Raw genomic sequence first — 25,554 nt, 5'->3', positions numbered from 1 at the left:
TAGGCCAGGTCCACTTGCATTTTCGTCTCGCGACCCAATTATTAAACTCTGCAGTTATGTCAATTTCCTCCTGTAAGGACGCAACCCTTAATACGAACAACTCTGTGTTAATTAGTGCCAAAAGTCCAAAATGAATTCTACATTATCTTTAACTGCACATGGACATTGTGTTTTACCAAAACAATGAAAATTCGTACGTAAATAATATTCGCCGAAAAAAGTTGCGTTCCAAAACACTGAAAAAAATGGCACCGAATTTCCAAAAATTATAACCGGAAGGTCCAGCCCCAGGTTAAAAACTATGAACAAAGTGCACCCTTGCACTTCCCAACTGGTCTGATGAAATATCTAAACACATTCAACTCTACATTTTCCAGAGGTTGGCACGTTCGTGATTGGTGCGGTGAATTTCTGGCAGTTCTGTTACCAGAAAATCCACATTGACATGTGATACCAGCAATAGTAGGATAACCGTAAAGCGATATGCATTATTTATTCATACACCATTGCTTGCAGGAACTGTCTTCCTTAATTCACTATTTCTAATAAGCTGCTCGAAACAGCTTTGACTGCCTGCCACAATAAATTATGTACTGGTTGGAAAATACTTTCAGAGTGTGTTTCAATTATGTTCACTTCACTCAAGATAGCTGTAGTACTCTCCACAATCCAGTGGCCATCTAGGCCTCGTGGCTGGTTAAAATAATTTATTAAAGAAGTCATCCTGGCATGTTTCGCATGTAACATAGCTGTGAGCACAACGCAGCTATAAACTGCATGACTGTTGACAGTTAAAGGGTTCTTTGCACTCTGCATGTTTGTTGGCCATCGTGACCACCTGACAGTAGAATGTTCATCAGTTGCTAATTTTTTTTTTATTGCCCAAATATGCCCTTCGGCATAAGAGGGTGCAAATGGCTCCTCAAGAGAGATAGATTGCAGGCATGAATTTGAACGCATGGTAACAGTTGAAAATGTAACTTTTATTTGATCTTTCCGAAAACAAACCGTGCAAGAGTTACACAACCAAACAGAGTTTGACAAAAAAAAAAATGAGGCGATCTGAAGGAGACTGACAACTCAGGAAACTGCATACAAGACAGAACAGTCATTTTCGGGCAGGAATATCCAAGAAGGAGTGTAGTAGCAAACAAGTTCTATTGCAAGTGTAATTTGAAAAAGGTTCAACCCTCTCGCATAAAAACGATTCATGCCTAAATGTAACAGCTCGCACACAAAAGTAGGCAGTAACATTCGGCGCCAAGCACGTCAAGTCCTATAAACACTCAGAAAGATGAACGTACATATATGCGAGTCCCTTTGCACAGGCTGAATACTTTGCGTTTTTTTTTTGCTTGTTTGCAATTTTCCCCTTTCTCCAGATATTCTGCTAAGCAACTTTCACACATGAAAACCACAGATGAGAGTGTGCGTATGAATGACTTTGCTACAGCATATATCTCACCACCACTTCCTGAGATTTGTTCAGTCTTTGCTCATTTAAAACTGGAACCCCATGATGGTGTGGGGGTGCGGTAGTGCTCCAGTTGTGTGCATTTGCAAGCACAGGTTGCAGCAAGGTTCTAACACACGACTGCCACAATTTGGTCTCAATCATTTCTTGTGGTTCAGGACACTATAAGGCATGCGTTACAAAGTGTCATCGAAAGGAAGAAATTAAAGAATTTGATTAGGGACATGCACGTTTTAGAGAAGGCTTTAAATACAACCAATCGGACATCAGCTGAGACTGTCTAGAGTGCTGCAGCATTCTTGCCGGCAAGCCCCAGTAAGCGAGAATGTATTTACAAACGTGTCGGCTTTTTTAAACATTCTTCTTCTAATGCCTCACCAGTTTTCCAGCAGTTCAAACTCTGCACACAGACAAAGGTTCATATTTTACATTCATATAAACAACTTGTGGGATAAACTGAGTGTGTACAGGCCAAACTGTACGACCAGCAGCCACACAAACCATGTTCAACACATGGGCACAGAGAACAAAAGGAAAAAACACTGCAATGCACAACCCTACATCATCACAAGCTAGCCTATAGCAGCACATGGTATATTCTTCAAATTTTGCCTTTGCTTTACTGCAGACAAAGACAATGAAAAAGCATTCACCTTTTCCTCTTATTTACAAAAGAAAAACCGCAGAATGAGGCATCTACCTACAACTGCTTTTCTTCTTTCACTGTAGCCCATAGGGCATGTTGCTAAGTACAAAGGAGGAAGAACAGTAACATAAATTAATATACAGAATTGAAGGCTAAATAGAGAGTGTAGCTTTACAAACAACTAGAAAAAAAAGGCAACATTTTTTAACTTTTGTGTGCTAACAGACAGAACCCTTTCGCAAGTAAAGGCACACACCTCAAATATTCACTCACACATCACCTGCCAATATATTTCGAAGGGTTTAAAACAAAACATGCTAAGGGATGCAATTCATCTCTATGTATATGCACACTGTAGAAATAATTTTTTTGATACGGTCACCCAGGAGTGGCAAAATACGCAACGAAATAAATGCTGCCAATGATCCCCATTTGAAATGTCAGCATAAAAAAAAATTTGTGTAACATCGCAACACAAGATTTCGTGAAAGAGATATATATGCTCAACAACATTAGCACTTGTGCTTTACTACTACCCCCACCATGGTTTTGTGTTCTGTACCTCCCTCTGCAGCACGGGAAAACCAGCAGACACTACCAAATGATGCTATGACTGTTCCTTTCGCTGAACTGAGTTGCCTTATTACTGGATGTTGGGGCGATGACATTGGTACAAATGCTTAGTGGGTACTTAGGGCTACAGCGCAGTAGCAACACGGACCAGACAAGATAAGGGCACAAACACAGGTGCCGACTGACAACAGATTTTTTATTGAGCGAAACGTACACAATATATAGGAAAGCAGTGGTTGTGGCAATCAGATCGCACTGCTTTCCTATATATTCTGAACATTTCACTCATAAAAAAATTAGTTGTCAGTCAGCACCTATGTTTGCGTCCTTATCTCGTCCATCTTGCTACTGCACTGTAGTCTTGAGCATGCATAACCAACTAGCCAGCCATCGCATATTAAGCTTAGTGGGTTCCTCACTTACAGAATGGGATTGACAGCTAATTGATGTTTTGGGAATGAGGCTGCACGCATGCTCCAAGGTATTATTACTACAGTCCCTCAGCGTTCAGTGCGCCTCCATTTTGTGTGCAAAAATTTTTAGACGTAGCGCTAGCTCGTAAAGGGGCTACTTACATGTGTACATAAGAGTTTACTCCCATTACATTTAAAAGGCAAAAGGTTGCTCAGGACCAAGCAAAGGTGATCCCGACATAACATCGACTCAAACCAGAAAAAAAAAACGAGAAATGAGTGAAAAGCCGGATATAAAAAGTCTATGCACAACTGCCTTCATGCTTTAATTAAATGCAGAACTTGAGAAAGCCAAGCAAACAATATGCACACGTACTGTGCAGTTGCCAAAGAAAAAAATTGAAATATTATTTTAAGAAAAAATTTTCATGTGTTTCAGAAATGCTGAACCAAGTGAGCAACGCTAAAGGGGTCGTGAAATAAAAGCAAGAATTTCTCATACTAAGAATATAGGACAATGAAAAAAACTGCTTTAAATTAATAAATGATCCCAAATACACTTATCAGCATCTGTGTATATATTTTTGTTTGTTTAGTAGACTACCCTTTAAGCTGCCAACACACTAAAGCTGCATCGAATGAGTCTACCAAGATCACACTCAAAGAGAAAACAAAAACAAACGAGCAATAAGGTAGGGTGACAATGTCACCAACTACCAAGGCAGAGATGCCAGTGTGCTTTGCCAAAGTGATATCTTTAACATATATCATAGTAAATGCACAAACAATATGACACATGATATCTTCAAACAAACATGAATAAGAACAGTGACACAATAGGAGAAACTGAAAAGCAGACGGAAGCACAACACTCCTCCGAAAACCACTCAGCATCAACTTGCACGTACAGCAGTGCAACTTCACTCAAGAATGACCTTTCCTAGTGCAGTAAGTCATCCTGAAGAATATAAGTGGTACACTGGGCCTAAGATCAAGACATCCACAAATTTCGTTTGCACATTATCGCAGAGTTGAGCACACTGGCAAGAACTTACCCATAACAAGAGCTATGCACAACTGTCAATTGCAGTTGCTCAGCAGTAGACATAATGAATTGATGTTTGTCACCGAAAAACTGCTGCATTGCTTTCAGAAATGTCCCTTCTCAGCCTTACGAGGTAAACCGGCTAACCTTTAGGTGCCTAAGTGACAACAGATTTTTTTTAAGCACCCACATTTTTTTTTCTGTGTGTGCAATAGAACTAAGTCCAAAATGCACAGTCCTATAGTGGACGTGGCTTCTGATGGCAGGTCAATCGTTACAGTGATCAGATGCAGTACAGTCATAGGCAATATGAGAGGGAACAAACAAAAAAGCAAAATTTCACAAGAAAACCAGTGCTGCCACCTATGTCACTAGAGAGGCCACTCAGGAGACATTAAAAGCTGCAAAGTGCAATGCACAAAGCCGCACTTTCCTAAAGACAGGTGGCGCCTCCTGCATTTTTGCATCACCAGAGAAGTTGCTACTGATTTTGCTGAGAACATGGAAGTGCCACAACCAAATACAGTATGAACAAAACTGAAAATTGTATGACAGCTCTGAATGTTCTGATCAACCAATCAGCAGTCTGGCCAGAATGATGCGGTCTGCCCAGGTGCACCACGACGATTGGTACAAGTGTCCTGGTACCCAGAAAGAGCAGCGGGATGTGCATGACGTGCACGCAATGTGATGAATTCATAGGATCATGCAGCAGAACTTGTACAGAGCATCACACTCACACATTCCAGCTTGCAAAAGTGAGAAGAAAGAAGTGTAAGGAACAACAAAACGACGCTTAGGATGACTCACACCAAAAACGCAGACAGACAAGATGCGCCCGCCACATCGGAGGGACACATTGTTTGGCAGTGGTTTTGACACTCTCGTTTCTAGGACGTTAAATCGAAAGCCGTAGCGGCTTTTTCTCCTCTCCATTCAGGTTTTCAATACATGTGGAAGGATTGCATCAAGAGAAAGCAAAAAAAAAAAAAGAAAAGGCAAAAGGAAGTACGGGATCAGTGTAACCATGTTTTCCTAGTCCCATTTTTTTGCATAAGTTACAGCAGTGCCTAAAGTGAAAAAAATGATTTTGTATTCCACACCTCAGTTATGAGGTCACTGCAGTCGAGGGCTCTAGATTAGTTGAAACCACATGGGGTCATTTAATGTGCACAGAAGTCTTGTTGCACACAAGCATTTCTGCATCTTGCCTGCGTCAAAATGTGGCATAGTCCATATGTACCAAATCCATCACTTCAGACTCAGCAGTAGAACACCATACCTTCTGAACCACTGCAGGAGGGTCAAGATACAAATTAAACCGTTTGATTACTGCAAGTTACTAATTTGTCTTTATTAGATGTGAAACAAGAGTTGATATATTAACTGCTAAGGAATGACATCTTTGCCAAGAGAAACATCCAGCACGATAGCTCAGTGGCTTTGGCATTTAGCTGCTGGACCCATGTTAGAGGATGAAATCCCAGTAGTGGAAGCTGCATTTTGGTGGAGGCAAAATGCAAAGCCACCTATGTGCTCTGCAATGTGCTGTGAGATGTGCATGCTAAAGAACCCCAGATGGTCGGAAGTTATTTGGGAGGCCACATACTGAGTTCCTCATTTCCCACAGGATGTTAAACTAGACACACATATGCAAGAGTCAAAAGATGGCACTGATGTGTGCCAAAGCAAGTTAGCTTTCACAATGTGATCGCTGGGTAAAGTAAAAAATGTGACATTCAGAATTTGAGTCAGTACTACTACTTGAAGGCATCTCAGACATGCAGAGTCCTGCTTGTCCTTACAAATGAGGTTGATAAAGCAACTATCACTCTGTCAAGCACAAGCATTCAAGCTGCAAGAGCACATTACGTACGCAGCGAAAATGAATTCATCTCCAGATGTCACGTGATAGGCCTGTTTCTCGCTTCGTCAATCACTTCCGCCAAACAGATGGAGAAACTGCTGTGACTGCTGCTTACGAAGTAAGAGAGATGTATGATGTTGTGAGGCAGCGGTTATATTCTTTTTCTTAATCGGCCTCATCAGGTAGATCAGTGTTTCTTCTTCACTAAGTCTGCCTTTCAAATTTCAAAGTCGCACTGTCCCTATTGGCTAAATCTAAGCGCACCCTTTTTCATTACTGCGATTATCAAAGTCAAGTGATGCACCTACATTAAAAGTGCATTTGAAATGTGAAGATGCTTCTTTTTCACAGTTCCGTTGGCAAATGGGGGGGTCAAGCGGCAGGCAACCACAATACTGGACGATGAATCCGAAAAATATGACACCTGTTCAAACAAAGCAGGAATGACTGATAGCACAAGAGCTATCCTTCTTCTGTCTGCCAAGAGATCAGGAATACCTCACTGCATGGGCAACACGAGGAGAAAAAGGTTGGTCCAAAAAAAGCAAAAGGATTAAGGGGGGCAAAAGTACATAGAAGCTGGCCGATAATTTTAGAAAGAGGAACTTGGAGGAAGCGCCGCAGGTCAGCACGGCGCGCACAATCCAGAAACTCTACCATGCTCGATGCCTTCTCTTGCATGACGACATTTCGTTCCTTTTCCCCGTTTTTTTTTTTATCCTTCATGCTTTGCACCCACAGGCCCTACAGACACACGTCACAGAACCACACAGCCGAGGAAATAAGAGGGCCTCACATGACTGACCAAGACAGCTTGGTGACAAACCATATAATGTTTTCGCCACCATGCAGTTCAAGAGTAACGTGCATGGACTTCAGGCCCAATGACCTAACACTTATCTGAAATGTCGGAACAGTCTAGGGCATTAGAAAAACAGAATGAAAAAAATATGCAGAGACGTTGTACGAAACAGCAAGAGTAGTTGAGCACATACAAGAGTGCAAGTTGGTATAAATAACAAACCTCAACACTACTTTGAACCACGCCAGCTGCAAGCTTTCATTTGAAAAACTCGAGAAGCAATTCTTGAGAAACAGATCATTTTGAACCTTTACCATGTCGTTTACTGACTCCACAGAATGATCGTGAAAATTGAATTGCTTCAGGCTGCTTTAAGGGGTCTGAGCTGAATTCTGGACTCTAACCACACAAATGCTTTCTCACTGTGACAGCAAGTACGAAATACAGTACATCAAAACGCTCACATAAATAAACAACATGCTGTCAGGATACATCCACGTGAAGCAAAAGTCGAGTAAAACAGGACCATGCCAAGTGCTCCATGCAGACTCTGTTCCAAGGGCACAGTCACTCAAACACCACAATCAACTCGCTCTACTGGAAACTATCAACAGTCTGTTAAACACCATAGAGAGGCTCTTTCAACAGTCACAGGCCAGCGTGTTGAAAGGTAGTTAAAAAAAAAAAGAAGACTTGCAGTCTCCATAAGCACTGACAGAAATTAAAGGTATAGCAAACTATTCCAAACTACTTTAAATGCCAAGGAAAAAATCTCAGCTGATTAGTTTGAGCTAAAGAAACATGTTAGTGCAGTCCCCACTGGCTAGCCACCTACTTAATAAAATGGTTAAATTAAGCCTAAACAAAATCAAGCACTTTTCCTACTAATACGGACGATACTGAATGAGCTCAGGCACAAGTGCTGCACTACATAGCCAATGTTCACCAAGTCACAGAGCATAGCTTCATCTGCATCTGCAGAGTAAACGTCAGACATGCCTACCATAAAGGAACTGACAGCGGCTTCCGAATAAAAACTCAAGCAACTGGTATGCACATTGCCTACTGCCCAAGAAAAGAAACGGTTAGACAGAGGGTTTGCTATGCAAGCTGTCGTCAACATAACATACCACTGACATATCTGAATTTAAAAACAAAGCAATATGTTATTGCAGCTGCCATAAAAAATATATGGAAATCAAACCACACTATTTATTACATGATCTCACAACAAAAACTGAGCACTCATGGTAAAGAAAGCCCATTGTATAAGCTCTTGTCCAAACTTAAAATCGCCCTTCCTCTTACAACGGTGCTCGGTCCATAAATTATGGCAGCTACGGGCTACTAAAGGGAGCACACTCTTGTTCACAAACAGAACTACAAAAGCAACATATCCTAGGTGCCAGTAAGTACATTTCTCGCTACCTGGCTCCCCAAAGCCAACATTTGCTGCAAGCTGTGAGAAGGAGGCTGGAATTTAACAGCTCGACATGAAGCAAACAAAATAAGGGACAACCCCAACCTCGCTGCTTCAAAATAACACTGGTTTGCAGCCAACATGGCAGCTATGAGAGAAACAAGGTCCAAGATTCAGGCCAACCAAACTAACTTCTCCAATTGTCTTTACACATTAATGCACAGTTAACACATTCACTGCGTCATGGGTCACCGGTGGGTCACGTGTATTCTTGGTGTGCAGCATGAATAGACAGTTATATGAAAAAACCACAGGACAGCTCAGATTTTTCAAGGGCCTTGCAAAAAGCACAGATGCCAGGTTCCTATTTGCCATTTGTTTGTGCAGTTCCAAGAAGTTAGCTTCGCCGGTGGCTCACTGGTGGGTCATATCGCCCCCCAAGAAAATTTAAGGGTGGCTCACGACGAACACGGCTTTGAAAATTGCTGCCACAGTGAGCATGTCAGTAGCATGAAGGTCACAAATCGCTACCAATGTTAGAGTTGAAAATTTTGAAAACAAGCTACCTTTTCACTAAAGTTAGTCAAGAATAAAGTACCAAGTCGTCATCCTAGGCGCAGCATAACCTACCAATGAAGATACGAAAGACTCCGTAGGACAAACATGATGTGGTTGATTTACTAGAGTCAGCTAGGAAGAATTGCGAAAAACATACTGCAATATGTGTGATGGTACTGACACTGCTATAAAAAGAAACAAAAGGATCAGGCAAAAGCAAACTAGGAGGAGTTTTCAAAGAAGCACACCCTAAGCACTCCAGAAAAACAGTATTCTGGAAAAACCCACACAGTTCCTCTGGCCAATTATTTACTCATTGCATGACTTTTTTGGAATGAATTCTTATTCACACAAGAGGACACGTGTTGCGAAATACTGTTCACATGTCTCGGCTGCTAAAATAAAGCTTCCTGTGCTTAGAAAGCATGATGTGCCTGTTTACACATGCTTCGCCTAAACCACTGCTAGGCCAGGCTGCAAGAATGTGTGCACATGCAAACCTGTTTATTCATGTTAGTCCAATGTTTTTAGAGGAATCCCCAAGGCAAAGTAGATTTATGTAGGTAATGAAGATTTAGTAGCAGTATGGCCATGCTTGGGTGGATGCTAATAAGAAATTACACTGTTATTAACGTTTAATTAAGCTCCTGATGCACTGCAAGAATGTGTTAACTAATGTGTATAGATAGCTAGTGTTCTTTTTTGTTTTGTTTTGTAGCGATAGCTACATTACGCTAGCATTTCGAGCCTTGAGCGTGGCGGCGCTGTCACACCGTGGCTGCGCCGCCACCCCGTGCTGTGTCGCCATGCTGGCACGTGGTGCGGAGCAGCTGCCGACGGCGTGGCGCCGTGGCTGATCATGTGGTTCATCGCCTGGTTGGTCACGTGACCAGCCACGTGGTGTGGAGCAGCTGCTGCTGCAGGCGGTGCGGCGCACCGGCGAAACCGTGCTGCCACAGCTGTGCGCATGCGCCATGTCAAGTGGGACGAAGATGAAGAAGGAACGCCCAGCGAAACGGAGCAGCAAAAGACTGACTTTGCAATTCAACTGAGCAAGTTCCACTCGGCCAGCTGTAGCTATCGCGTCACTCCAGGTTTAACCAGAGCTAAACCACTTCCAATTTTTTCACTCGGTCTTTGAGAAGCTGGGCAATGGTCCCAAAACTGCTCAGCTTTTAAAAAATTCACCTCAATATGGTTTGTGTTCAGTGAAGTCTACCATGCTTATCACACATGCAGTCAATATTGTATAACATTGGGCCCCACAAAAAGGCAACAATACGGAAACGAAGTGCTACAGAACATGGCCTATACAGCACCAGTTTAAATTTGTACTGATACCCTCTAGGTTGATAACAGCCTGGTACCTTTTAAGGAAAGAAAGAAAGGAACAGTATGGGGGCATAGCTATTCTAGTGGCCGACCAACGCAAGAAATATTTAACCCATAGGCAATGCAGACTACAAACCAGTGCTCTTTAAGCTGCTGTCATTCTTGCACCTTGCACTTCACGCGCATCCTGGCACCCTCGACGCAGCTTCGAATGTGCACTCCCACAGCCAAGGCCAGCAGTGCTGCGGCCTTTCCACAGTCTGTCTTCCTCCCACATTCAACACATTCACCCGCACTTCACTACTAAACAGTTCGACAGAGCAGCAAGCACTCAGTCACGTGGCACACCAAACCTAACCACACTAGGGCACACACTGCAGCCGTGAACTGCTGGCTGGCTCCTGGTCCTTTGGGAGCCAACTGGAGAAAGAGCAGGTGTTCCATTCTCCCAGAACGATGGTGAGTCAGAGCAGGTGCACAGTCACAGGTTGCCACAATGTGAGCCATGGTGCGGAGAAGGTGTCACAACAGGGCACAAGTCCACGAAACCATCATCAGTCAACAACCCTGCACTGTACAGGAAGCAAAAAATAATGACGAAAGAACAAAATTAAAATAAAGGCGGCTGCGGTGACTCACAGCAGGTCACGTTGGAACAGTCTAGGCCGTATCTTCTTTCCTGCACATGGATGTTGCAAAACAAGGTGGTGATGCTGTTGCACCCACCAAAGCATTGCACGGTGTGCTGCTAGCTGCTGCTACCACTGCACACAGCAGGGCAATGATTGCAGAGACAAGTGGCGCCCCCTGTCATCACTCCCTAGCAGAGCTCACTAATGGCAGGCCCTTATAAGACAAGAGAAGGTGAAGAAATGGGGCAGGATCCAGCTGCAAAAGTACTCACTCTCACAGGGCTGACAGCATCAGCAAGCCTAGGCCAATGCAAGACAACTGCATACACTTGTATCTTCTTCTGGTAGAATAGCAAAAAAAAAATGTCTCGCAGACTGTGCCAGCTCAGTTGCGCTCCACTGTGTTTCACGATGGTGTCAACAGATGGCGGCAACAACGGCCAATCTATTGGCACCCTCTGACCACGCAACCACTTGATCAAAAAGCACACTGTGAAGTTTGATGTAGTTGTGAAAAAAATGATTTTGGTGGGTAACCAAGTTTTAACACTGCGGCAGTCATTAAGCTAGGGCAAGGAAAATCGAGGATGCTACATAACTGCTGGGGCTTGCACCTGTGGTATTTTAATTGTAAGCCTGCATTTTCAATGAAAGCACTGAAAATTCCGCGATGCTAAAATGCACGCAGTGGCAAGCGCCAGGGTCACAGCATACGCTGCGAACAAGTTCATCGTGATGTCAAAGATGAAATAAAATGTATTAAATAGTATGCTAATATGGATCTGAAGAAGTGCAAAGTACCACAAGCAAGCCAAATAACTGAGTGCTAACATGTGCAAGTGTCAGTTCATGAAAGGATGGAAGGTGAGGTGACGACTAAAATACCCTCCAGCCAACAACCCCCACACATCTTAATCCTGTAGCTGTCTTTTACCTTGCACGGTCCTTTCCACCTCTCTCAAAAAAAGAAAAAAACAAGGAGGGGTGGGAAGGTTTGTGCTTCCGGACACAAACGTGCACTGGACACTGAAGTGTGTAGGCAGTCCTTGCCATTGGAATAAGCTGCCACTCAGTGGCGACACTGGTAGACTACTGGCGCAGTTTTCGCACCGCGTGCTTTCTGAACGAGTGGCCGTGGTCCGCGGTAGTGTAGAAGAAAGATGCGTACTACAGCCGGCCAAGCACAAATGCGAGCCCGCTCAACAACAGTGGCTCCCTCGAAGGAGCGCGTGGGGATGGAGAGGAGGCGCAGCAGCAGCAGCGGCACGCATCGGCAGGCGGACTTGAGGTGGAGCACTGCGGGCGACGATCGCCTGGGCGTTTCCTCGGCACGCTCGCGCGGAGTGATTCAGGCGGCGACGGCGCGTCCATTGCCCAGGCGGACGCCCGGAGGCTACGCCTTGGAGTCCGCCGCGTCGTGCGGCAGCGCGCGCTCCCGGTAGTAGATCTCCTCGGTCTCCTTGTCGCACAGCAGGAGCAGGATGGCGCCGAACAGGAAGATGGCCGCGCCCCAGCCCACGCCGTACGCCCAGCCGAACTCCCAGAGCTGCCGGTTGCTCTCCTCGATCTCGGCCGCGAAGCAGGCCGGGTAGATGACGAGCGCGATAAGGATGCAGAGCAGCGCGCAGACCATGACGTAGAAGGCGAGCCGGTACATGAGGTACTTGCGCACGGGGTTCTTGCTGCACAGGCCGCAGCCGGTCATGACTGTGGCGGCGATGTCGCAGAGCAGCGTGATGACGCACAGCGCGGCCGCCGCCTGGATGTAGGCGACGGTGCGCGCCACGTAGCAGCCGGGCTTGACGTTGAGGCCGAACGGCAGCGGGAGCGGCGCGTCCTCCTCGACGCACTGCTCCCAGAGTCCCTGGCGGAACTTGTGCGCGATGAGCCAGTTGGACGAGGCCAGGCACAGGATCATCAGCAGGATCACGATCAGGCCGCAGATGAAGGCGAACACCTGCGTGTGGCCAGAGGAAACGAAAATACCATGACTACACAGCGAGGCTTACGGAAGCACTCTTGTGCGGGGCGCCGACGAGGGTGAGGTTTCCTGTGGCCATCGCCTGTGCGGATACGGAAGACTAGCTGATGCACACTGCACGCCATGCGCACAACAGAACATCGAAAAAGGTTTTCAGACAGCAGCGCTTGTTAATTAACCACCTTCTGCCCAGCACTACAAGACAGGAGACGACAATAAACGTTCGAAGCACGCCGTCAGTGCTTTCTATTTTGGGTGCAAAAGCAAATTACGTGAATTAAGAAACTGCAGTTTTTTTAGCGGCGGTAACGGCTGCGTTTTTATGGAGGCAAAACGCTAAGGCGCCTGTGTGCTGTGCCATGTCAGTGCACGTTAAAGATCCCCAGGTGGTCGAAATTATTCCGGAGCCCTCCACTACGGCGCCTCTTTCTTCCTTTCTTCTTTCACTCCCTCCTTTATCCGTTCCCTTACGGCGCGGTTCAGGTGTCCAACGATATACGAGACAGATACTGCGCCATTTCCTTTCCCAAAAACCAATTATTATTATTATTATTATTATTATTCTGCGTTACTATAAAGGCAAAACTTAACTGGCAGCAAGCAGCCGTTCAGAGCGGGCTAGAGACAACGCGGAGCCTCAATGCAACGCATGCACCGTATAGCAACGTGGCCCCCTTTCACGACGCAGATGCTGCGTACAAGCCTCAGGGAAGCCACTTTTCCAAAGTTTCCTTCTCTTTCTCCTGCGGCATAGTCTGACCATATTAGCAAGACGTCAAAGACCTTGGAACGAACGGAGGTGGTTTACGTCTCCAAGCCGAAAACTAATGCGAAACGTGCGAACGCTGAACTGCTCTAAAAACAACACCAAAAAGTACTACCAGCATCAGGGAAAAGACGGGGACAGCTCAACGGGAGCTGGACACCACGAATGCTACACCAACTGTCCCAGCTCTGTGCTTTAAGGCAAAGAAATGAGCGATTTTACGTCCCCGTCCCCGCTACTCAAGCTTCCCATTTCGTTTCGCTGTATAATAAACACGAAAGCCAACTTCGGAAAAGGAAAAACAAGGGAGAACACGAAAAAACGACGCGCATCATCACAGAAGGCGTGCGTGACGCCGCATACCAATAAGCTGCCACCGAGACAAACAGAAAAGCCATAAGAAAATACCGCGGGTAAGATATAATATAGAAACGCAGCATACTTCTCGAGCGGGAAGGAAAAAGACACGGAAGAGGAAAGTAGGAGTGACATATAAGACATCCCAGGCACTTTATTTTATGAAGTGCCGCGGCGGACGCGAACAAGTGGCCACCTCCGACACCCACGTGTGTTGGCGTGCGTATATATATATATATATATATATATATATATATATATATATATATATATATATATATATATATATATATGCTGCAACACAGGACCAAGGCGGCATGCCGCGAATTTTAAACCTCCGGCAGCGATCGCCGCACTGGCGCGTCCACCGCGCAAAGCCCAGCGTGCGCGAGAGGACAATGACCTTCGGGCCCGGACCACCCACCCCACGGCACGGGTGGAGAACACGCCGTTCCCGAAATATTCCCTAATCCCACCTCCTGCTTCCCCCTCGGATCCCGATACAGAATGTGGGGAACGGACGTCCCTCGCATCTAGGGAGCAAAGCTCCCGCCGTTGTTCCCTAGACGGCGTGCTCGTTGCTCCTTCTATCCCCAGTTTCGTGTGAGGGAGAGCTGCCTCGGAACAGGGAACCGCACCATTTCGGGAAGCCCGTTCCCTTGGTGCGTTGCCGTGGCAAGGCGTCGTGCAGTAGAACAGTGGTGAGCGCACGTGCTTGCCGGTAACATTCATCCCTAGAGCCCCTCACTGTGTTTTTTTTTTATTGAACAAAGAAAACTTCGGCGGATTCCTCACGAACAATGGGACCTCCGTAATTGCTTTTCCAATACGTATCGCAGCTCCGGCATTCCGTAGAATACGGCTCTACAAAGCTCCTTTACGCAAGCTTTGACACCGAACTCTGCCGTATCTCGTATTCTTGATCAAAAAGATCGAACGGATGAATTGCCTAAAGATGAATAGTGGAACTAAATGTTCTTGGCCAGCGCTCCCGATTACAAAATTCGCAGTGCTACCCATGCTCTCCGACGAGCGTAGATATTACACGCAAGCCTCGTGGAATCTTTTACACAGCAAAGCTCCGAGCAAGAGACAAAAGATTCCGAATGTAGAAGTGGGCGCGCTATTAGAGAATAAATTCCACAAGCTTTTTTAAGCACAGAAGTCATGCCCCAGGTTTCAAGTGAGCGCTGTTTGCAACAGGAACACATCGAACACGTTTTCACGGGGGGGGGGGGGGGGGGGGGGGGGGTTCGTTCAAAACTTTGTCCACCGCAGCAGGCAGCCAGGCAGGTGCGAACCGACTCCAGTTTCCTCAGCTCGATGACCCGCGGACTCCGCAGAAGGGAACCACCGCTAGGCGGCCACTGCTCCTCCACTCCACACGAGGGAGGAAGCACCGATTTTAGAAGCGCAGCTTCAAGACGGCGAAGGCGGGAGAAGATAAAGCGCAGAGCGCTGGCTTCTCTGCACCACCTTTCCACCCCACTCCGATCACGGCACGAGGTCCAAGTGAGCGCTGCACGTGCGGGATGAGCAAACGAGGCGGTGGGAGCTCGTTTAAAAATACGCGCAGCTCCCGGAGCTAGCAGGCAGCGGCGAGCCCTCGCACCATTGATCGCTCCCGCGCACGCGAACTGCCGACGGCCGCGAGAGGCGAAATTTCCATTAGGCGCACGCCGTCGGCCGAAAGCCACAGGTGGTTGGCCTCGGGCTACCGTTCGCTGCTCCGACACGCGCATTCGAAAACCCTCCGGGGATAAGACAGAAATACGCGTGCAACGTTTAGAAAGAGCGAGACGGAAGAAATAAGTCGGCAGGCAGACTACTCATGTGCACATCCGGCTCGCATGAGGGAAGAGCTTCTTTCCTCCACTATCTTATACTGAAGTTCAACCTGTCATCCCCCTTCTCGCAACACTGCGCTCTCTTACCCTACGCTTGTTTCCGGGTCCAAAGAAGGCTGTACACAAGCACAGTCGGCCCAACAAGAATGCGGAAAGCACGAGAGCTTATAAAGGGTACAAAAACGAGCATCTTACTCATCTCTCGCTTCATAGTTTTGATGCCCTGAAGCAATAAACATCGCTTCAAAAAAAAAAAAAAACGCTGAAGGTAGCGCGGTGTGCGACAGCTATTAACAGGAGGACGAGAACGTCACTTAAGGTCAGTACTAAGGCTTCGTGGAAAGGAGCACTTGCTCCCCTACAGAGTGCGCAGGAAGCGCTCCGTGTTTCTCGCGCACACAACAGCAGATTGTACAGTTCGACCGTAGCCTGTGAGAAAACGGCGTCCTCCCTCCGTAAGTCCCACGTTGTGCGAAGCCTTCACTCATCGTCGTGTGCTATCGGCGACAAAAGTCTCTAGGACGCTCGGAAAAGCGATTTAGGATCGTAGGCGCCGTGTTTGTCAGCGATCGCATAATTTCACCACAGAGTTCAAAAAATGCCAGTTCTGACTTTCACATCCACAAATGTGGTGCCGATCCGGCTGCTAACAGAGCTATCGGCTTCGTTTGAGACTCACGCGTCGTAGCGACTTTTGTCCACGCACGCAGTACACGCTTCCATAGCTATCTATGCGCGTGGCCTCCGGCTCATGAGAAAGCGGAGACGTCCACACCACACTCGCCAAATCCACTACCCTGCGGCGCACGAGAGCTGCGCGGTGAAGCCGCACTACAGGCGGAAATAAAAAAGTATCTCGCCGCGCTGCAGCGCCTAAATCAGCCCAAAGAAACGTGTCACATAATTGCTTCTTTTCTGAGCATTGAGTTCGCTTGTGCTGCCACCGTAACACTTGGTGAGAGCAGGAATAGAGGGTATAAACAGTATCGATCCATAAAATACAATATATGTGCACCATGTACCCGAAAAAGAATAGGTAACTTAGGTTATCCCCGTAGTCATAGGCTCATAGTGTACCCACAAACAGTCCTGTATTATACCTTAGCCTAATTAAGCTCATAACGGTTCAGCCACCTGTAAAGAGCTTTTTATTTTCTCATGCGGAAACCGTTATAACTTTCACAAAGCTTTCGTCTTCCCCGCTCTAGGTGCGATTTGCCAACGGAAGACGCGCAAACAGGCCCGATGAAAATGCACGCGCTCAATTTTTTTAGCGCGCGCCCGAGCGCACGCACAATTTCTCTACAATTTCCGCCTAAAGGCGCTACTCAAACTGCTCACACCTTGAAACTTGCGTTCGCAGAACGTAACTGCGCCTTCGCAACGTTCACCGCTGCCGACCCGGAGGCGCCTATATACGGACCCAAACGCAACACCGAAGGCTCAACAACAGTTGCCTATGCCCGGCGCAATACAGTATTACTATTATTACTTCCGGTTCCGACAGTGTCGATAAAGGCGAGGTCGTTCTCTGTAGCCGAGACGAGAAAGCGGAAGCAAATTGACGCGTGCTGAACACAAGGCACTGACCGGCGGCCCAGCAACAGATGAGAGCCTGCGTCTGGCGTTCTTTACCATCGCATTTGCTCCGCTAACAGAATGGCCAACGCGAGAAATAAAACCGTGGCGGGGTGAGCGGCCGCCGCAGACAAACGCAGGCCCGCACTCAGTAGGAGCACGGTCGGCAAAGTGGGCGTTACTTTTACTTTTATTCGTCCCCATCGAATCGCGTATGCTGCGCCGTGCCGTAACAGCCGCGCGAACTGGAATCAATACGCGAAGGTGCTAGAGCGGCCCGATTCTTTTCCTTTACCTCTCGCCAGAGGCGACGTTATGTGCGCAACCTCTCGTGGCGGCTCTTTCGTTTCGGACGGTTTTCATCGCATACAGCGTACGCGCGAAAACTCGTTATTTTTTTCTGTTTTTTCCCCCAAAGCTCCGTGTACCGGAGGAAATACCGGAGGGCGTTCTGCGCCCCCCAAACACTCTATAGTGCGCAGATGGCACGGGACGCCAGTGAGAGAGGGCAGTCAGCTCTAACACGGGACGATGCTGTCGTAACGGGCGTTGCAGCCCAACGGCCAGCAGCGCATCAACGAGGCATACAGCATGTCGTACAGTCGGGATCACAGTGAAACTGAGCGCACTTCGGAGATCCAACTCCTTTCATGCGCTAATTCCCGACAACAAACAAAATTACGGAGGGCACTTAAGACCACTTACGAGCTTTGAATGCGAAAGCATTGTTATTTCCTTTTTATTTGTTTCTTCTGTTCTTGATTTCCTCTTCCTTTATAATCAGACACCTATATCTTCCCATTAGCATATAGCCGTAAGGCAAAGCGTACACTAGGTTCACCTTTGTTCGCCAAGGAGCAACGCGGTTTTTTGGTTGCGTCCTCGCGTCGCAGTCCGAAAGTCTTGCGTTCAATTCCCCGCACCTACGGAAGGAATTTCACTTTCCTCTGATACCACGGTGACGCCACCTGGGATTTTTCGTGACCACGCTTGCGGTCAACGACGCCGGGTTTCGTCGCCGATGAGCCATATGACGCTCTCGCGTTAAATTTAAGCGCTGTCCGACAATTAAAGTAAGAGCCGTTTCTGCGCTTAAGCATCAGCTTACGGAAAACCTTCCCTTTCCCCTGCGCAACGCGAGGGAAGACTTGAGGCTGGTTCACATGCAAGCGACTGAGCGAATCGAGCCACTGAGCAGCGCATCGCGTCAGAAATTTTCCAACCTGTTGGAACTGCTCGTCGCTCTAGCCGCCGCGACAGCTCGAAACAGGTTTTTTTGCGCCGCGGCGGCAGGAATCGCAAGAGTTTTCGCTTTCATGAGAAACAGGCTTTAAAATGCCCACGCGTCCTCTGCATTGTTCTGGTCCAGACCGTACGTGAGCGAGGCTATATACCGCTTATCGCGAGTACCGCATTTTTAGCCGCATTATTCCTTGTAGTGCACAAACTGTCTCAAGAGCGCAATTCTTTTTTTAATCACTTTTTAGCCGTACCACTAAATGCAGTGGGCAGACACAGCAAGTATAGAGTGGTGGCTAGTCTCCTGCTCGCGTTTCTAGGAGACGCCGCGCTCTAGTGGACGAATGGCGAGGTTCGATGTCGATACCGTAACTATGGCACTGGGTGAGGGTGACGAATGGACCGGACAAAGTCTTTTTTTACGCCAGTTCCGTCCGCAGCCTGCTGCGTTCCTCTAAGTCCGGTCACCCGCCTCAACTAGCGCACACTCAAGTGACAACGCAACTAGAATGTGATCTGCCGTACCCACAACGGACACACCAGCCTCGCACAGGCAAAGCAAAGCTATACTGCTGACATTGCGCTAAAGCCGGCAGCTGATCTCCTCTTCCTGCTCGCAATACATGCAACGGAAAAATACCCTCATCTTCCACTCCATTGCGCGGCGAACGCGCGATGTGAAGGGGGAGACTGGCCGCCCTCCGCAGCTGCAAGAGACTTCTAGGAATTCGGCACAGGCTGCTTCGACACGACACCGGCTGCCAAGCGCTCTCCAGCGTCCTACGCTTCCTCACCGCAGTGCGCCTAAGGGCGCCAAAGTCTGCACGAGCACGAGCCCGCACGACAAGCAGCAGAACTTCCCTCCCACTCTAAACGGCATTTGCGTACACACTGACAACGATGTCACCTTTTATTTCTGGGCGTCATGAAGCCATTCACTCCTTTACTGATAACGCGACAGAACTGTCGCGGCTCTCGACAAACGCAGCTCAAACCCGAAGGAGGAGTCGCTCCTCGCAGCCGGCCAACTGCGCAGTTCAAAAACGGACAGACAGACATGGCACACGGAGCGCAACGGCAGCCGTTCACCGTCGCGAGCATTGGCGCGAAAGCGAAGCTAAGCACAGACGCGCCAGTGTGAAGGCGCTCCTCCCTCCATCGCGCGTCGCAGCCGCATAGTAACGGTATAGCGCGTCGCCCGTGCACCGCGGCGAAGCGCGCGCCACGCTGCGCACCGTGACAGGCGTGGCATGACGGAACAGCGGGGAGAGAAAAGCACGCTCGACGGGCGGAACGATCCATCTCACACCGGCGCGCAGCACAGCGCCTCCCGAAGAAACCGGCGGCAGCTGGCAGCGAAGGAAAATAAAAGAGCGCTCCTGCAAACTTGGGGGCGAAGAGCGCCCGAGTTTTGAACGCTTTTGCTCTCAACCGTCGCGCGCGCGCCGTCACGGAAGTCGGCGAGGCATGCATGCGTATATAGTTTGTGCGATGTGACTAATGGGTTCCTACGCGTCAAAAGTAACGCTGCTGGCTTTTCAGGGACGCCGTAGTGCAGTGCTCCGGGCTAGTTTCGACTACCTGAGGCTTCTCTAACGTGCGCCGACACCGCACAGCACACGGGAGACTTTTTGAACTTCGACTCCTCTTAAACGCGGCACCCGCGGCAGGGATTCCAACCCGCTACCTCGGGCTCAGCAATCGAAACGCTATCGCCATTGAATCGCGGAGGGCAGTGCGCGCAAATTTGTATACGCCTGTGGTGTGAGGCAGTGAGTGAGACACCGTCGAGGCTCTATATACAGCTGCCCGTACATCAGAGGACAGCCAGAACACCTACCTGAGCAGTGCCTACTCGTTCCCGTGCCTCTTAAGTCATATACTTCCGCTGCCAAACTTCTCGGGGAAAGATGATTACGTCATGACGGCTCTGCTGCGAAATTATCAGGCACACAGCGCACTTCGTTATCCCCACTCTACAAACGTCCGCGCTAATTTTCGGCCTTTATACCTTTGCGGCGAAATCAGAGGGCGGCAGCAGCACATGCGATAAGAAGCACAGCGAATTCATCCAGAACGACGCTTTGCAAGAACACAAAAAAAGGGAAGGAAAGGGAAGGATAAAAGGAAGGAAGGACAGACCCGCTCAATCCGACCGACTGCGCATGCGTATACTCTCTCCACCAGCCCAGCAATGCCCTCCGACACTGCTTGCAGCGCGGCCTCCACTGAGCACTTGAAACACAACCCGATTTCGTTCTCAAAAGGATGGCAGACACATACCAAGATAGTAAGACAGAAGGGGAGAGGAGGCGATAGTACATCGCTGACGGGCCGCCAAAGCGGAGCAAAGTTGAGAAGAAACCGAGGTGCGTAATTTCGACTGGCCCGAGCTCGCACCTAGCTCGCTTAAAGAGAGATAACGGAGGAAGAGAGAGACAGGGATGCCAAGGCCAGAAGTGAAGGGGAGCAGCAGAGGCCCCATAAATGCAGCCAGAGGGCATACAGCCGAGAAGTATACGCTTCCGGGGTCGCTCTTCTCCCTCCCATTTAGCGGCTTCTGCTGCGGCCTCCTCTACATCCCACCCTGGGAACGATGGAGAGAGAGAGAGGGAGAGAACAGCACAGCTCGGCCTCCCGCGGGGCGCGAAAGGAGAATAGGACGAGGGAGGAAGGGGCCACGCCGTAAACGAAGAACCCGATCCCGCGCCGGCAGCTGGGATATCCGTATACGATTGATGCTTCCGGGACGGCGGAGGGCCGGCGGCAGCTGCTTCGGGCTACGTCTACGCGCCATTTGCGAGACATACGCCCAGTGTGCAGCCACCAAGAGAAGTGGGAATGACGGGTAAAACAGGAACGCACAAACGCATGTACAGCCAGGAGCAAAAGTTAGTGGAACAATGGTCATGTACAGGCACGAACAAACGTTTCGGATTTTTTTTTTATTTCCTGCGCGTTGAGACAGCGCAATTTCACTGGAAGCACGATACATTACATGGAGCTGGAACGAACACCGGCTGACTGGTAAGCAGGCACCGTAGCAATATCTGTTTTTCCCCAGCTGTCGAAAAAATTGCGGTAAAATTTCGTCCCGATGAACATGCGCCGTTTTTTAGCTGAACACGGCACGTCATGGGTTCGACCGCTAGAGGTACGTCAGACGTCAAGTACAGCAAAACCGCGACATAGAGAGGGAGAGAGAAATAAACCAATGAGAGAAAGGGTGGAGAGGTCGACCTCGACATAGTTTTGGAAATGGCCTCCGTTACAACCCTGCGGGTTACATCGCACAGCCGTAAACGCAATGAGAAGGACGTCGCCGGCAGATAGCTCCAGCGCCAATGACTTCTAACACGTCCCGATGATGCGCACACGCCAGTAAAGATGATTATAGATTTTTATAGCGCAAGGGCATCTAAGGCCAAAGAGCGACATGGCACAAGGTATTTTCGACTTCTCAAAGGCGCGGTCAAAGAGCCATTTTTCCAAGCATTTCACCCCAGACAAGCCAGTAAAGAGAAGTCAATACACTCACAGCCCGAACATTACATCCAGTAGAAGTTCAATCCCAAATCGTAACAGACACGGACAGGGGTTTTCACATTGTCCGCCCGCTGAATGACTACAGCCGTTCCCCAATCTTCGAGTAGCAAAATTTTCTCGTATTTCTGGAGAATTTCCGCTCGCGATATCTGTACGGTGCTAGACGTAGCAGGGACCTGGTAAAATGCGTGCTCGTGCGAGTTGAGACGCCCACGGATACATTCTTTGTACTTTCAGCCTCAGGCCTAACGCTGTCAGTGACGGTGCGCGACGCCTAACAGACGCGCCAGCCCGCGGAACGCCGGCACAGCCACGTCACAATACAGACGCGGCAACTACGAAACTTGGTAGTACCGAAGCAAGCCACGGGTTTCATCTCTTCGCCGTTGCGATTACACGCCTTACTATCAAACGTCACTTTTCAGCCCACTATAAGATCTTCCTGCATGATCGCGGCGAAGAACGGGTTTCGTTTATTCTATTTTTTGGTCCACGAACTGCGAGGCTTGAAATTCTATACAACAAAATGAAGCCAACTAAACACACGTTTTAATGTCATATGTTTGGTTAAAGTGTTTCACGTCTGGTGAGGAAAATTTATTAGCGAAATCAACGTTTGATAAAACCTTAACAGAACTTGCAAATATATACCCGCCGCGGTGGCTCAGTGGTTAGGGCGCTCGACTACTGATCCGGAGTTCCCGGGTTCGAACCCGACCGCGGCGGCTGCGTCTTTATGGAGGAAAAACGCTAAGGCGCCCGTGTGCTGTGCGATGTCAGTGCATGTTAAAGATCCCCAGGTGGTCGAAATTATTCCGGAGCCCTCCACCACGGCACCTCCCTCTTCCCTTCTTTCACTCCCTCCCGTGTCCCTTCCCTTACGGCGCGGTTCAGGTGTCCAACGATATATGAGACAGATACTGCGCCATTTCTTTTCCCCAAAAACCAATTATTATTATTACTATTATTAACTTGCAAATATATGCTTGAACTAAAAAAAAATTGTAAACAAAATGCAGTATATAAACCGTCTGCCTATCCTATACTAGAACTATCCTATCATAGAACTTCATAGCACGTACAGTTTTCTAGCTACAGTTTGGGCGGAAGAGTCGGGCGAACCCTTCGCAACGTATAGGCGGCATCAAACCCTGCCCAAGTGATGTGCGAACCCTACAAGAAAGACAAATAACATCATCAACGTTAATATGTTTTTTTAACTGCCTCTGAGTCGAGAAAAATGTTCCCACCGACTTTCTGGAGTCTAGTTCAGAGGGCAGAGATCACCCGAGGAACCAAAGTCGGATGATATGAAGCAGCATCCTCAGCGTCACTTTAAACGTATACACCATCGATAAAATAAACCGCCTACACAACGCTTTTCATAAGCGGTTCAAAAATCGCCTCCACACGGAAAAACGACAAACTGAAGGGAAAATTACGCTGCTCTAACTTCAAGACGGATCGCACAGCACGTTCGAGAAGGGCGCGGAAGCCTTTGAAAATCCCGCTAGCCATCCGTCGTTAGCAGACTAACGATCGTCAATGGGCGCGGTACGCGGGAACACTTAATGCATATATGAACGCTCGAAGGCGGCGCCTGCTCTTGTGTATATTTTGCACGCGTCGGGGAATCCACTCCGCCTCCAATCCCCACCCCCCGTCAAAATTCGGGCAAGAAAACGCTGGCAGGCCGCCAGAGCGCCTAGGCGCAACTCTCATTCCTTTGCACAAAAGCAGGTCGAAAAGTCTTGAGAACCCCCTCCCTCTGCTCTCCATTAGTTTTCTTTTTATTTTTCTCGGGGTCTGAACCGCCTAGCGCTCGTCAAATAAACAGGGCGGAAAGTTTTGCTGGTTGGTTTACGTTTATTCTACGACAAGACCACAAAGAGTACGAAAGAAAGAAGACATCAACGCTGTTGGCTCGTCTCGTAGTTTGAGCTTGAGGTGCTTGCTGTTTTTTTTTTTTTCAGCACACACTTCGGGCAAAGTGTGTATTTCCGGGACGATGAACGGGGCCCACAATATGGCCCAAGAAAGTCTTCAAGGAAAAAAGAAAACCGCTTCATGTGCCTCAGCGTCGGGCGCCAGTGGCAGACGGAGGTCGAAAGAAAGAGCCAATTAAACGGCAGGAATAACGAAAGGCCAGGCGACAAGACGAGCGCTGCAGACTTTTTTTCTTCTTTCTTTCAAAGGTGCAGACCCACCCATCCCAAACCAGAATATTGATTCGGCAGGTACATATCGGGGGAACCAACATGTTCCCTTGCTGATTTTGCCAGGGTCAACCTAAGAAGATGCCACCCTACTTTTTTAACAAGCAGTGCAGCAATTTCTTTTTAATTTTACTAAGTGTTTTCTTTTTCGTCCCATATGATCCGCTCCCCAACCCATCCACTTTTTTCTTTATTCCGACAAATGACAAAACGCCAGAAATCTGCCTTCCGTTCGTACGAGGGAGCCTCACCACAGTATACCAGGTTTCATTCTAAGCTGGTCTGGACAAAATCATACACGCCGTGGCCTATAGGCTCTAGTGTGTACGGGACCTGCCCAGCGCACGTTCATGCTATCTCGCAAGGTGCAGGGAGCCATTATGGTTACGGAGACAGAGATAAGAGTATGTGAAACGAAAGCAATCAGTGTAGAATGCCAAGTTGCGGATAGGTCGTCCAGGTCCAAGCCCACAATTCTGGAGCCAGCAGCACCGATAGCGGAAGTTTATCTCGCCTTGCCCATACTTCCCACTAAGCAATGCGCAAGATACCAACCGAAAACATTAGATAAAGCAAACTATGGGTGAGAGGAGGCAGGCAACTAGAAAAAAGGTAAAATGTTTAGGAAAAAACAAAACACGAGATGTAGTACAGCAGTGCGCTGGAGAAAGTCTCCACGATGATGGACGAGATTTTCTCGAAGCTAGATGGGGCGGAAACTGATCGGGATCGCGTCAGCGCGCACTGCTCCGCGCGGCACGGGGCGTAGAGCGCCGGTTCGCGGCCACGGACCCAGTATCAAAACTGAACGAAGATGCCACGAGCTATAGCTAGCCATCACGGTCGGAGTCGTTAGGGGGAAACGGAAAAAGATTACCGATTACACAAGGAGAGACGAAATGACGTGGACACACACACACACCCTCAGGGCTCACTATAGGGCACCAGTAAGAAAGAAAAGATAACCTGCAGAATGCCACGGCGATCTAGGGGATAGCGGAATGGAGACATCATACAAAGAGGATGGCGCTGCGGTGAACAGCGATCGAGGAGGAAGGATAGTTAGAAAGCATGCGCACACAAGTCCACTAAAGCACCCAATTCTCGGCCCCGGGTTGCGCTTTTTTTTTTCTGCTTCGCTTCTAGCTTCTCATCACGGCTCCATCGGAAGGCATCACTCCCCACAACCTCCGCAGGGAAAGCACAGTATCGTTTGAAGATGGGCCTTCCGCCATCTATATGCTCTGGAGTAGTTGGCACGC

The 25,554-nt window shown here is 48.3% G+C and overlaps 1 protein-coding gene across 2 annotated transcripts in view; it reads right to left on the bottom strand.

Moving 5' to 3' along the window:
* Positions 1-962: 962 nt before the first annotated feature.
* Positions 963-25,554, bottom strand: part of LOC144121734 (transmembrane protein 47) — a 112,606-nt gene continuing 88,014 nt past the window's right edge. For both annotated transcript variants that reach the window (XM_077655100.1, XM_077655099.1), the window contains one exon: positions 963-12,719. In XM_077655100.1, the coding sequence (XP_077511226.1) occupies positions 12,156-12,719 (564 nt within the window). In that variant the 3' untranslated portion in view covers positions 963-12,155. The remainder of the gene's footprint in view (positions 12,720-25,554) is intronic.

The sequence above is a fragment of the Amblyomma americanum genome, chromosome 2 (genome assembly GCF_052857255.1).
Source record: "Amblyomma americanum isolate KBUSLIRL-KWMA chromosome 2, ASM5285725v1, whole genome shotgun sequence".
NCBI lineage: Eukaryota > Metazoa > Arthropoda > Arachnida > Ixodida > Ixodidae > Amblyomma > Amblyomma americanum.
This window is presented reverse-complemented; position numbering and strand designations above follow the sequence as displayed.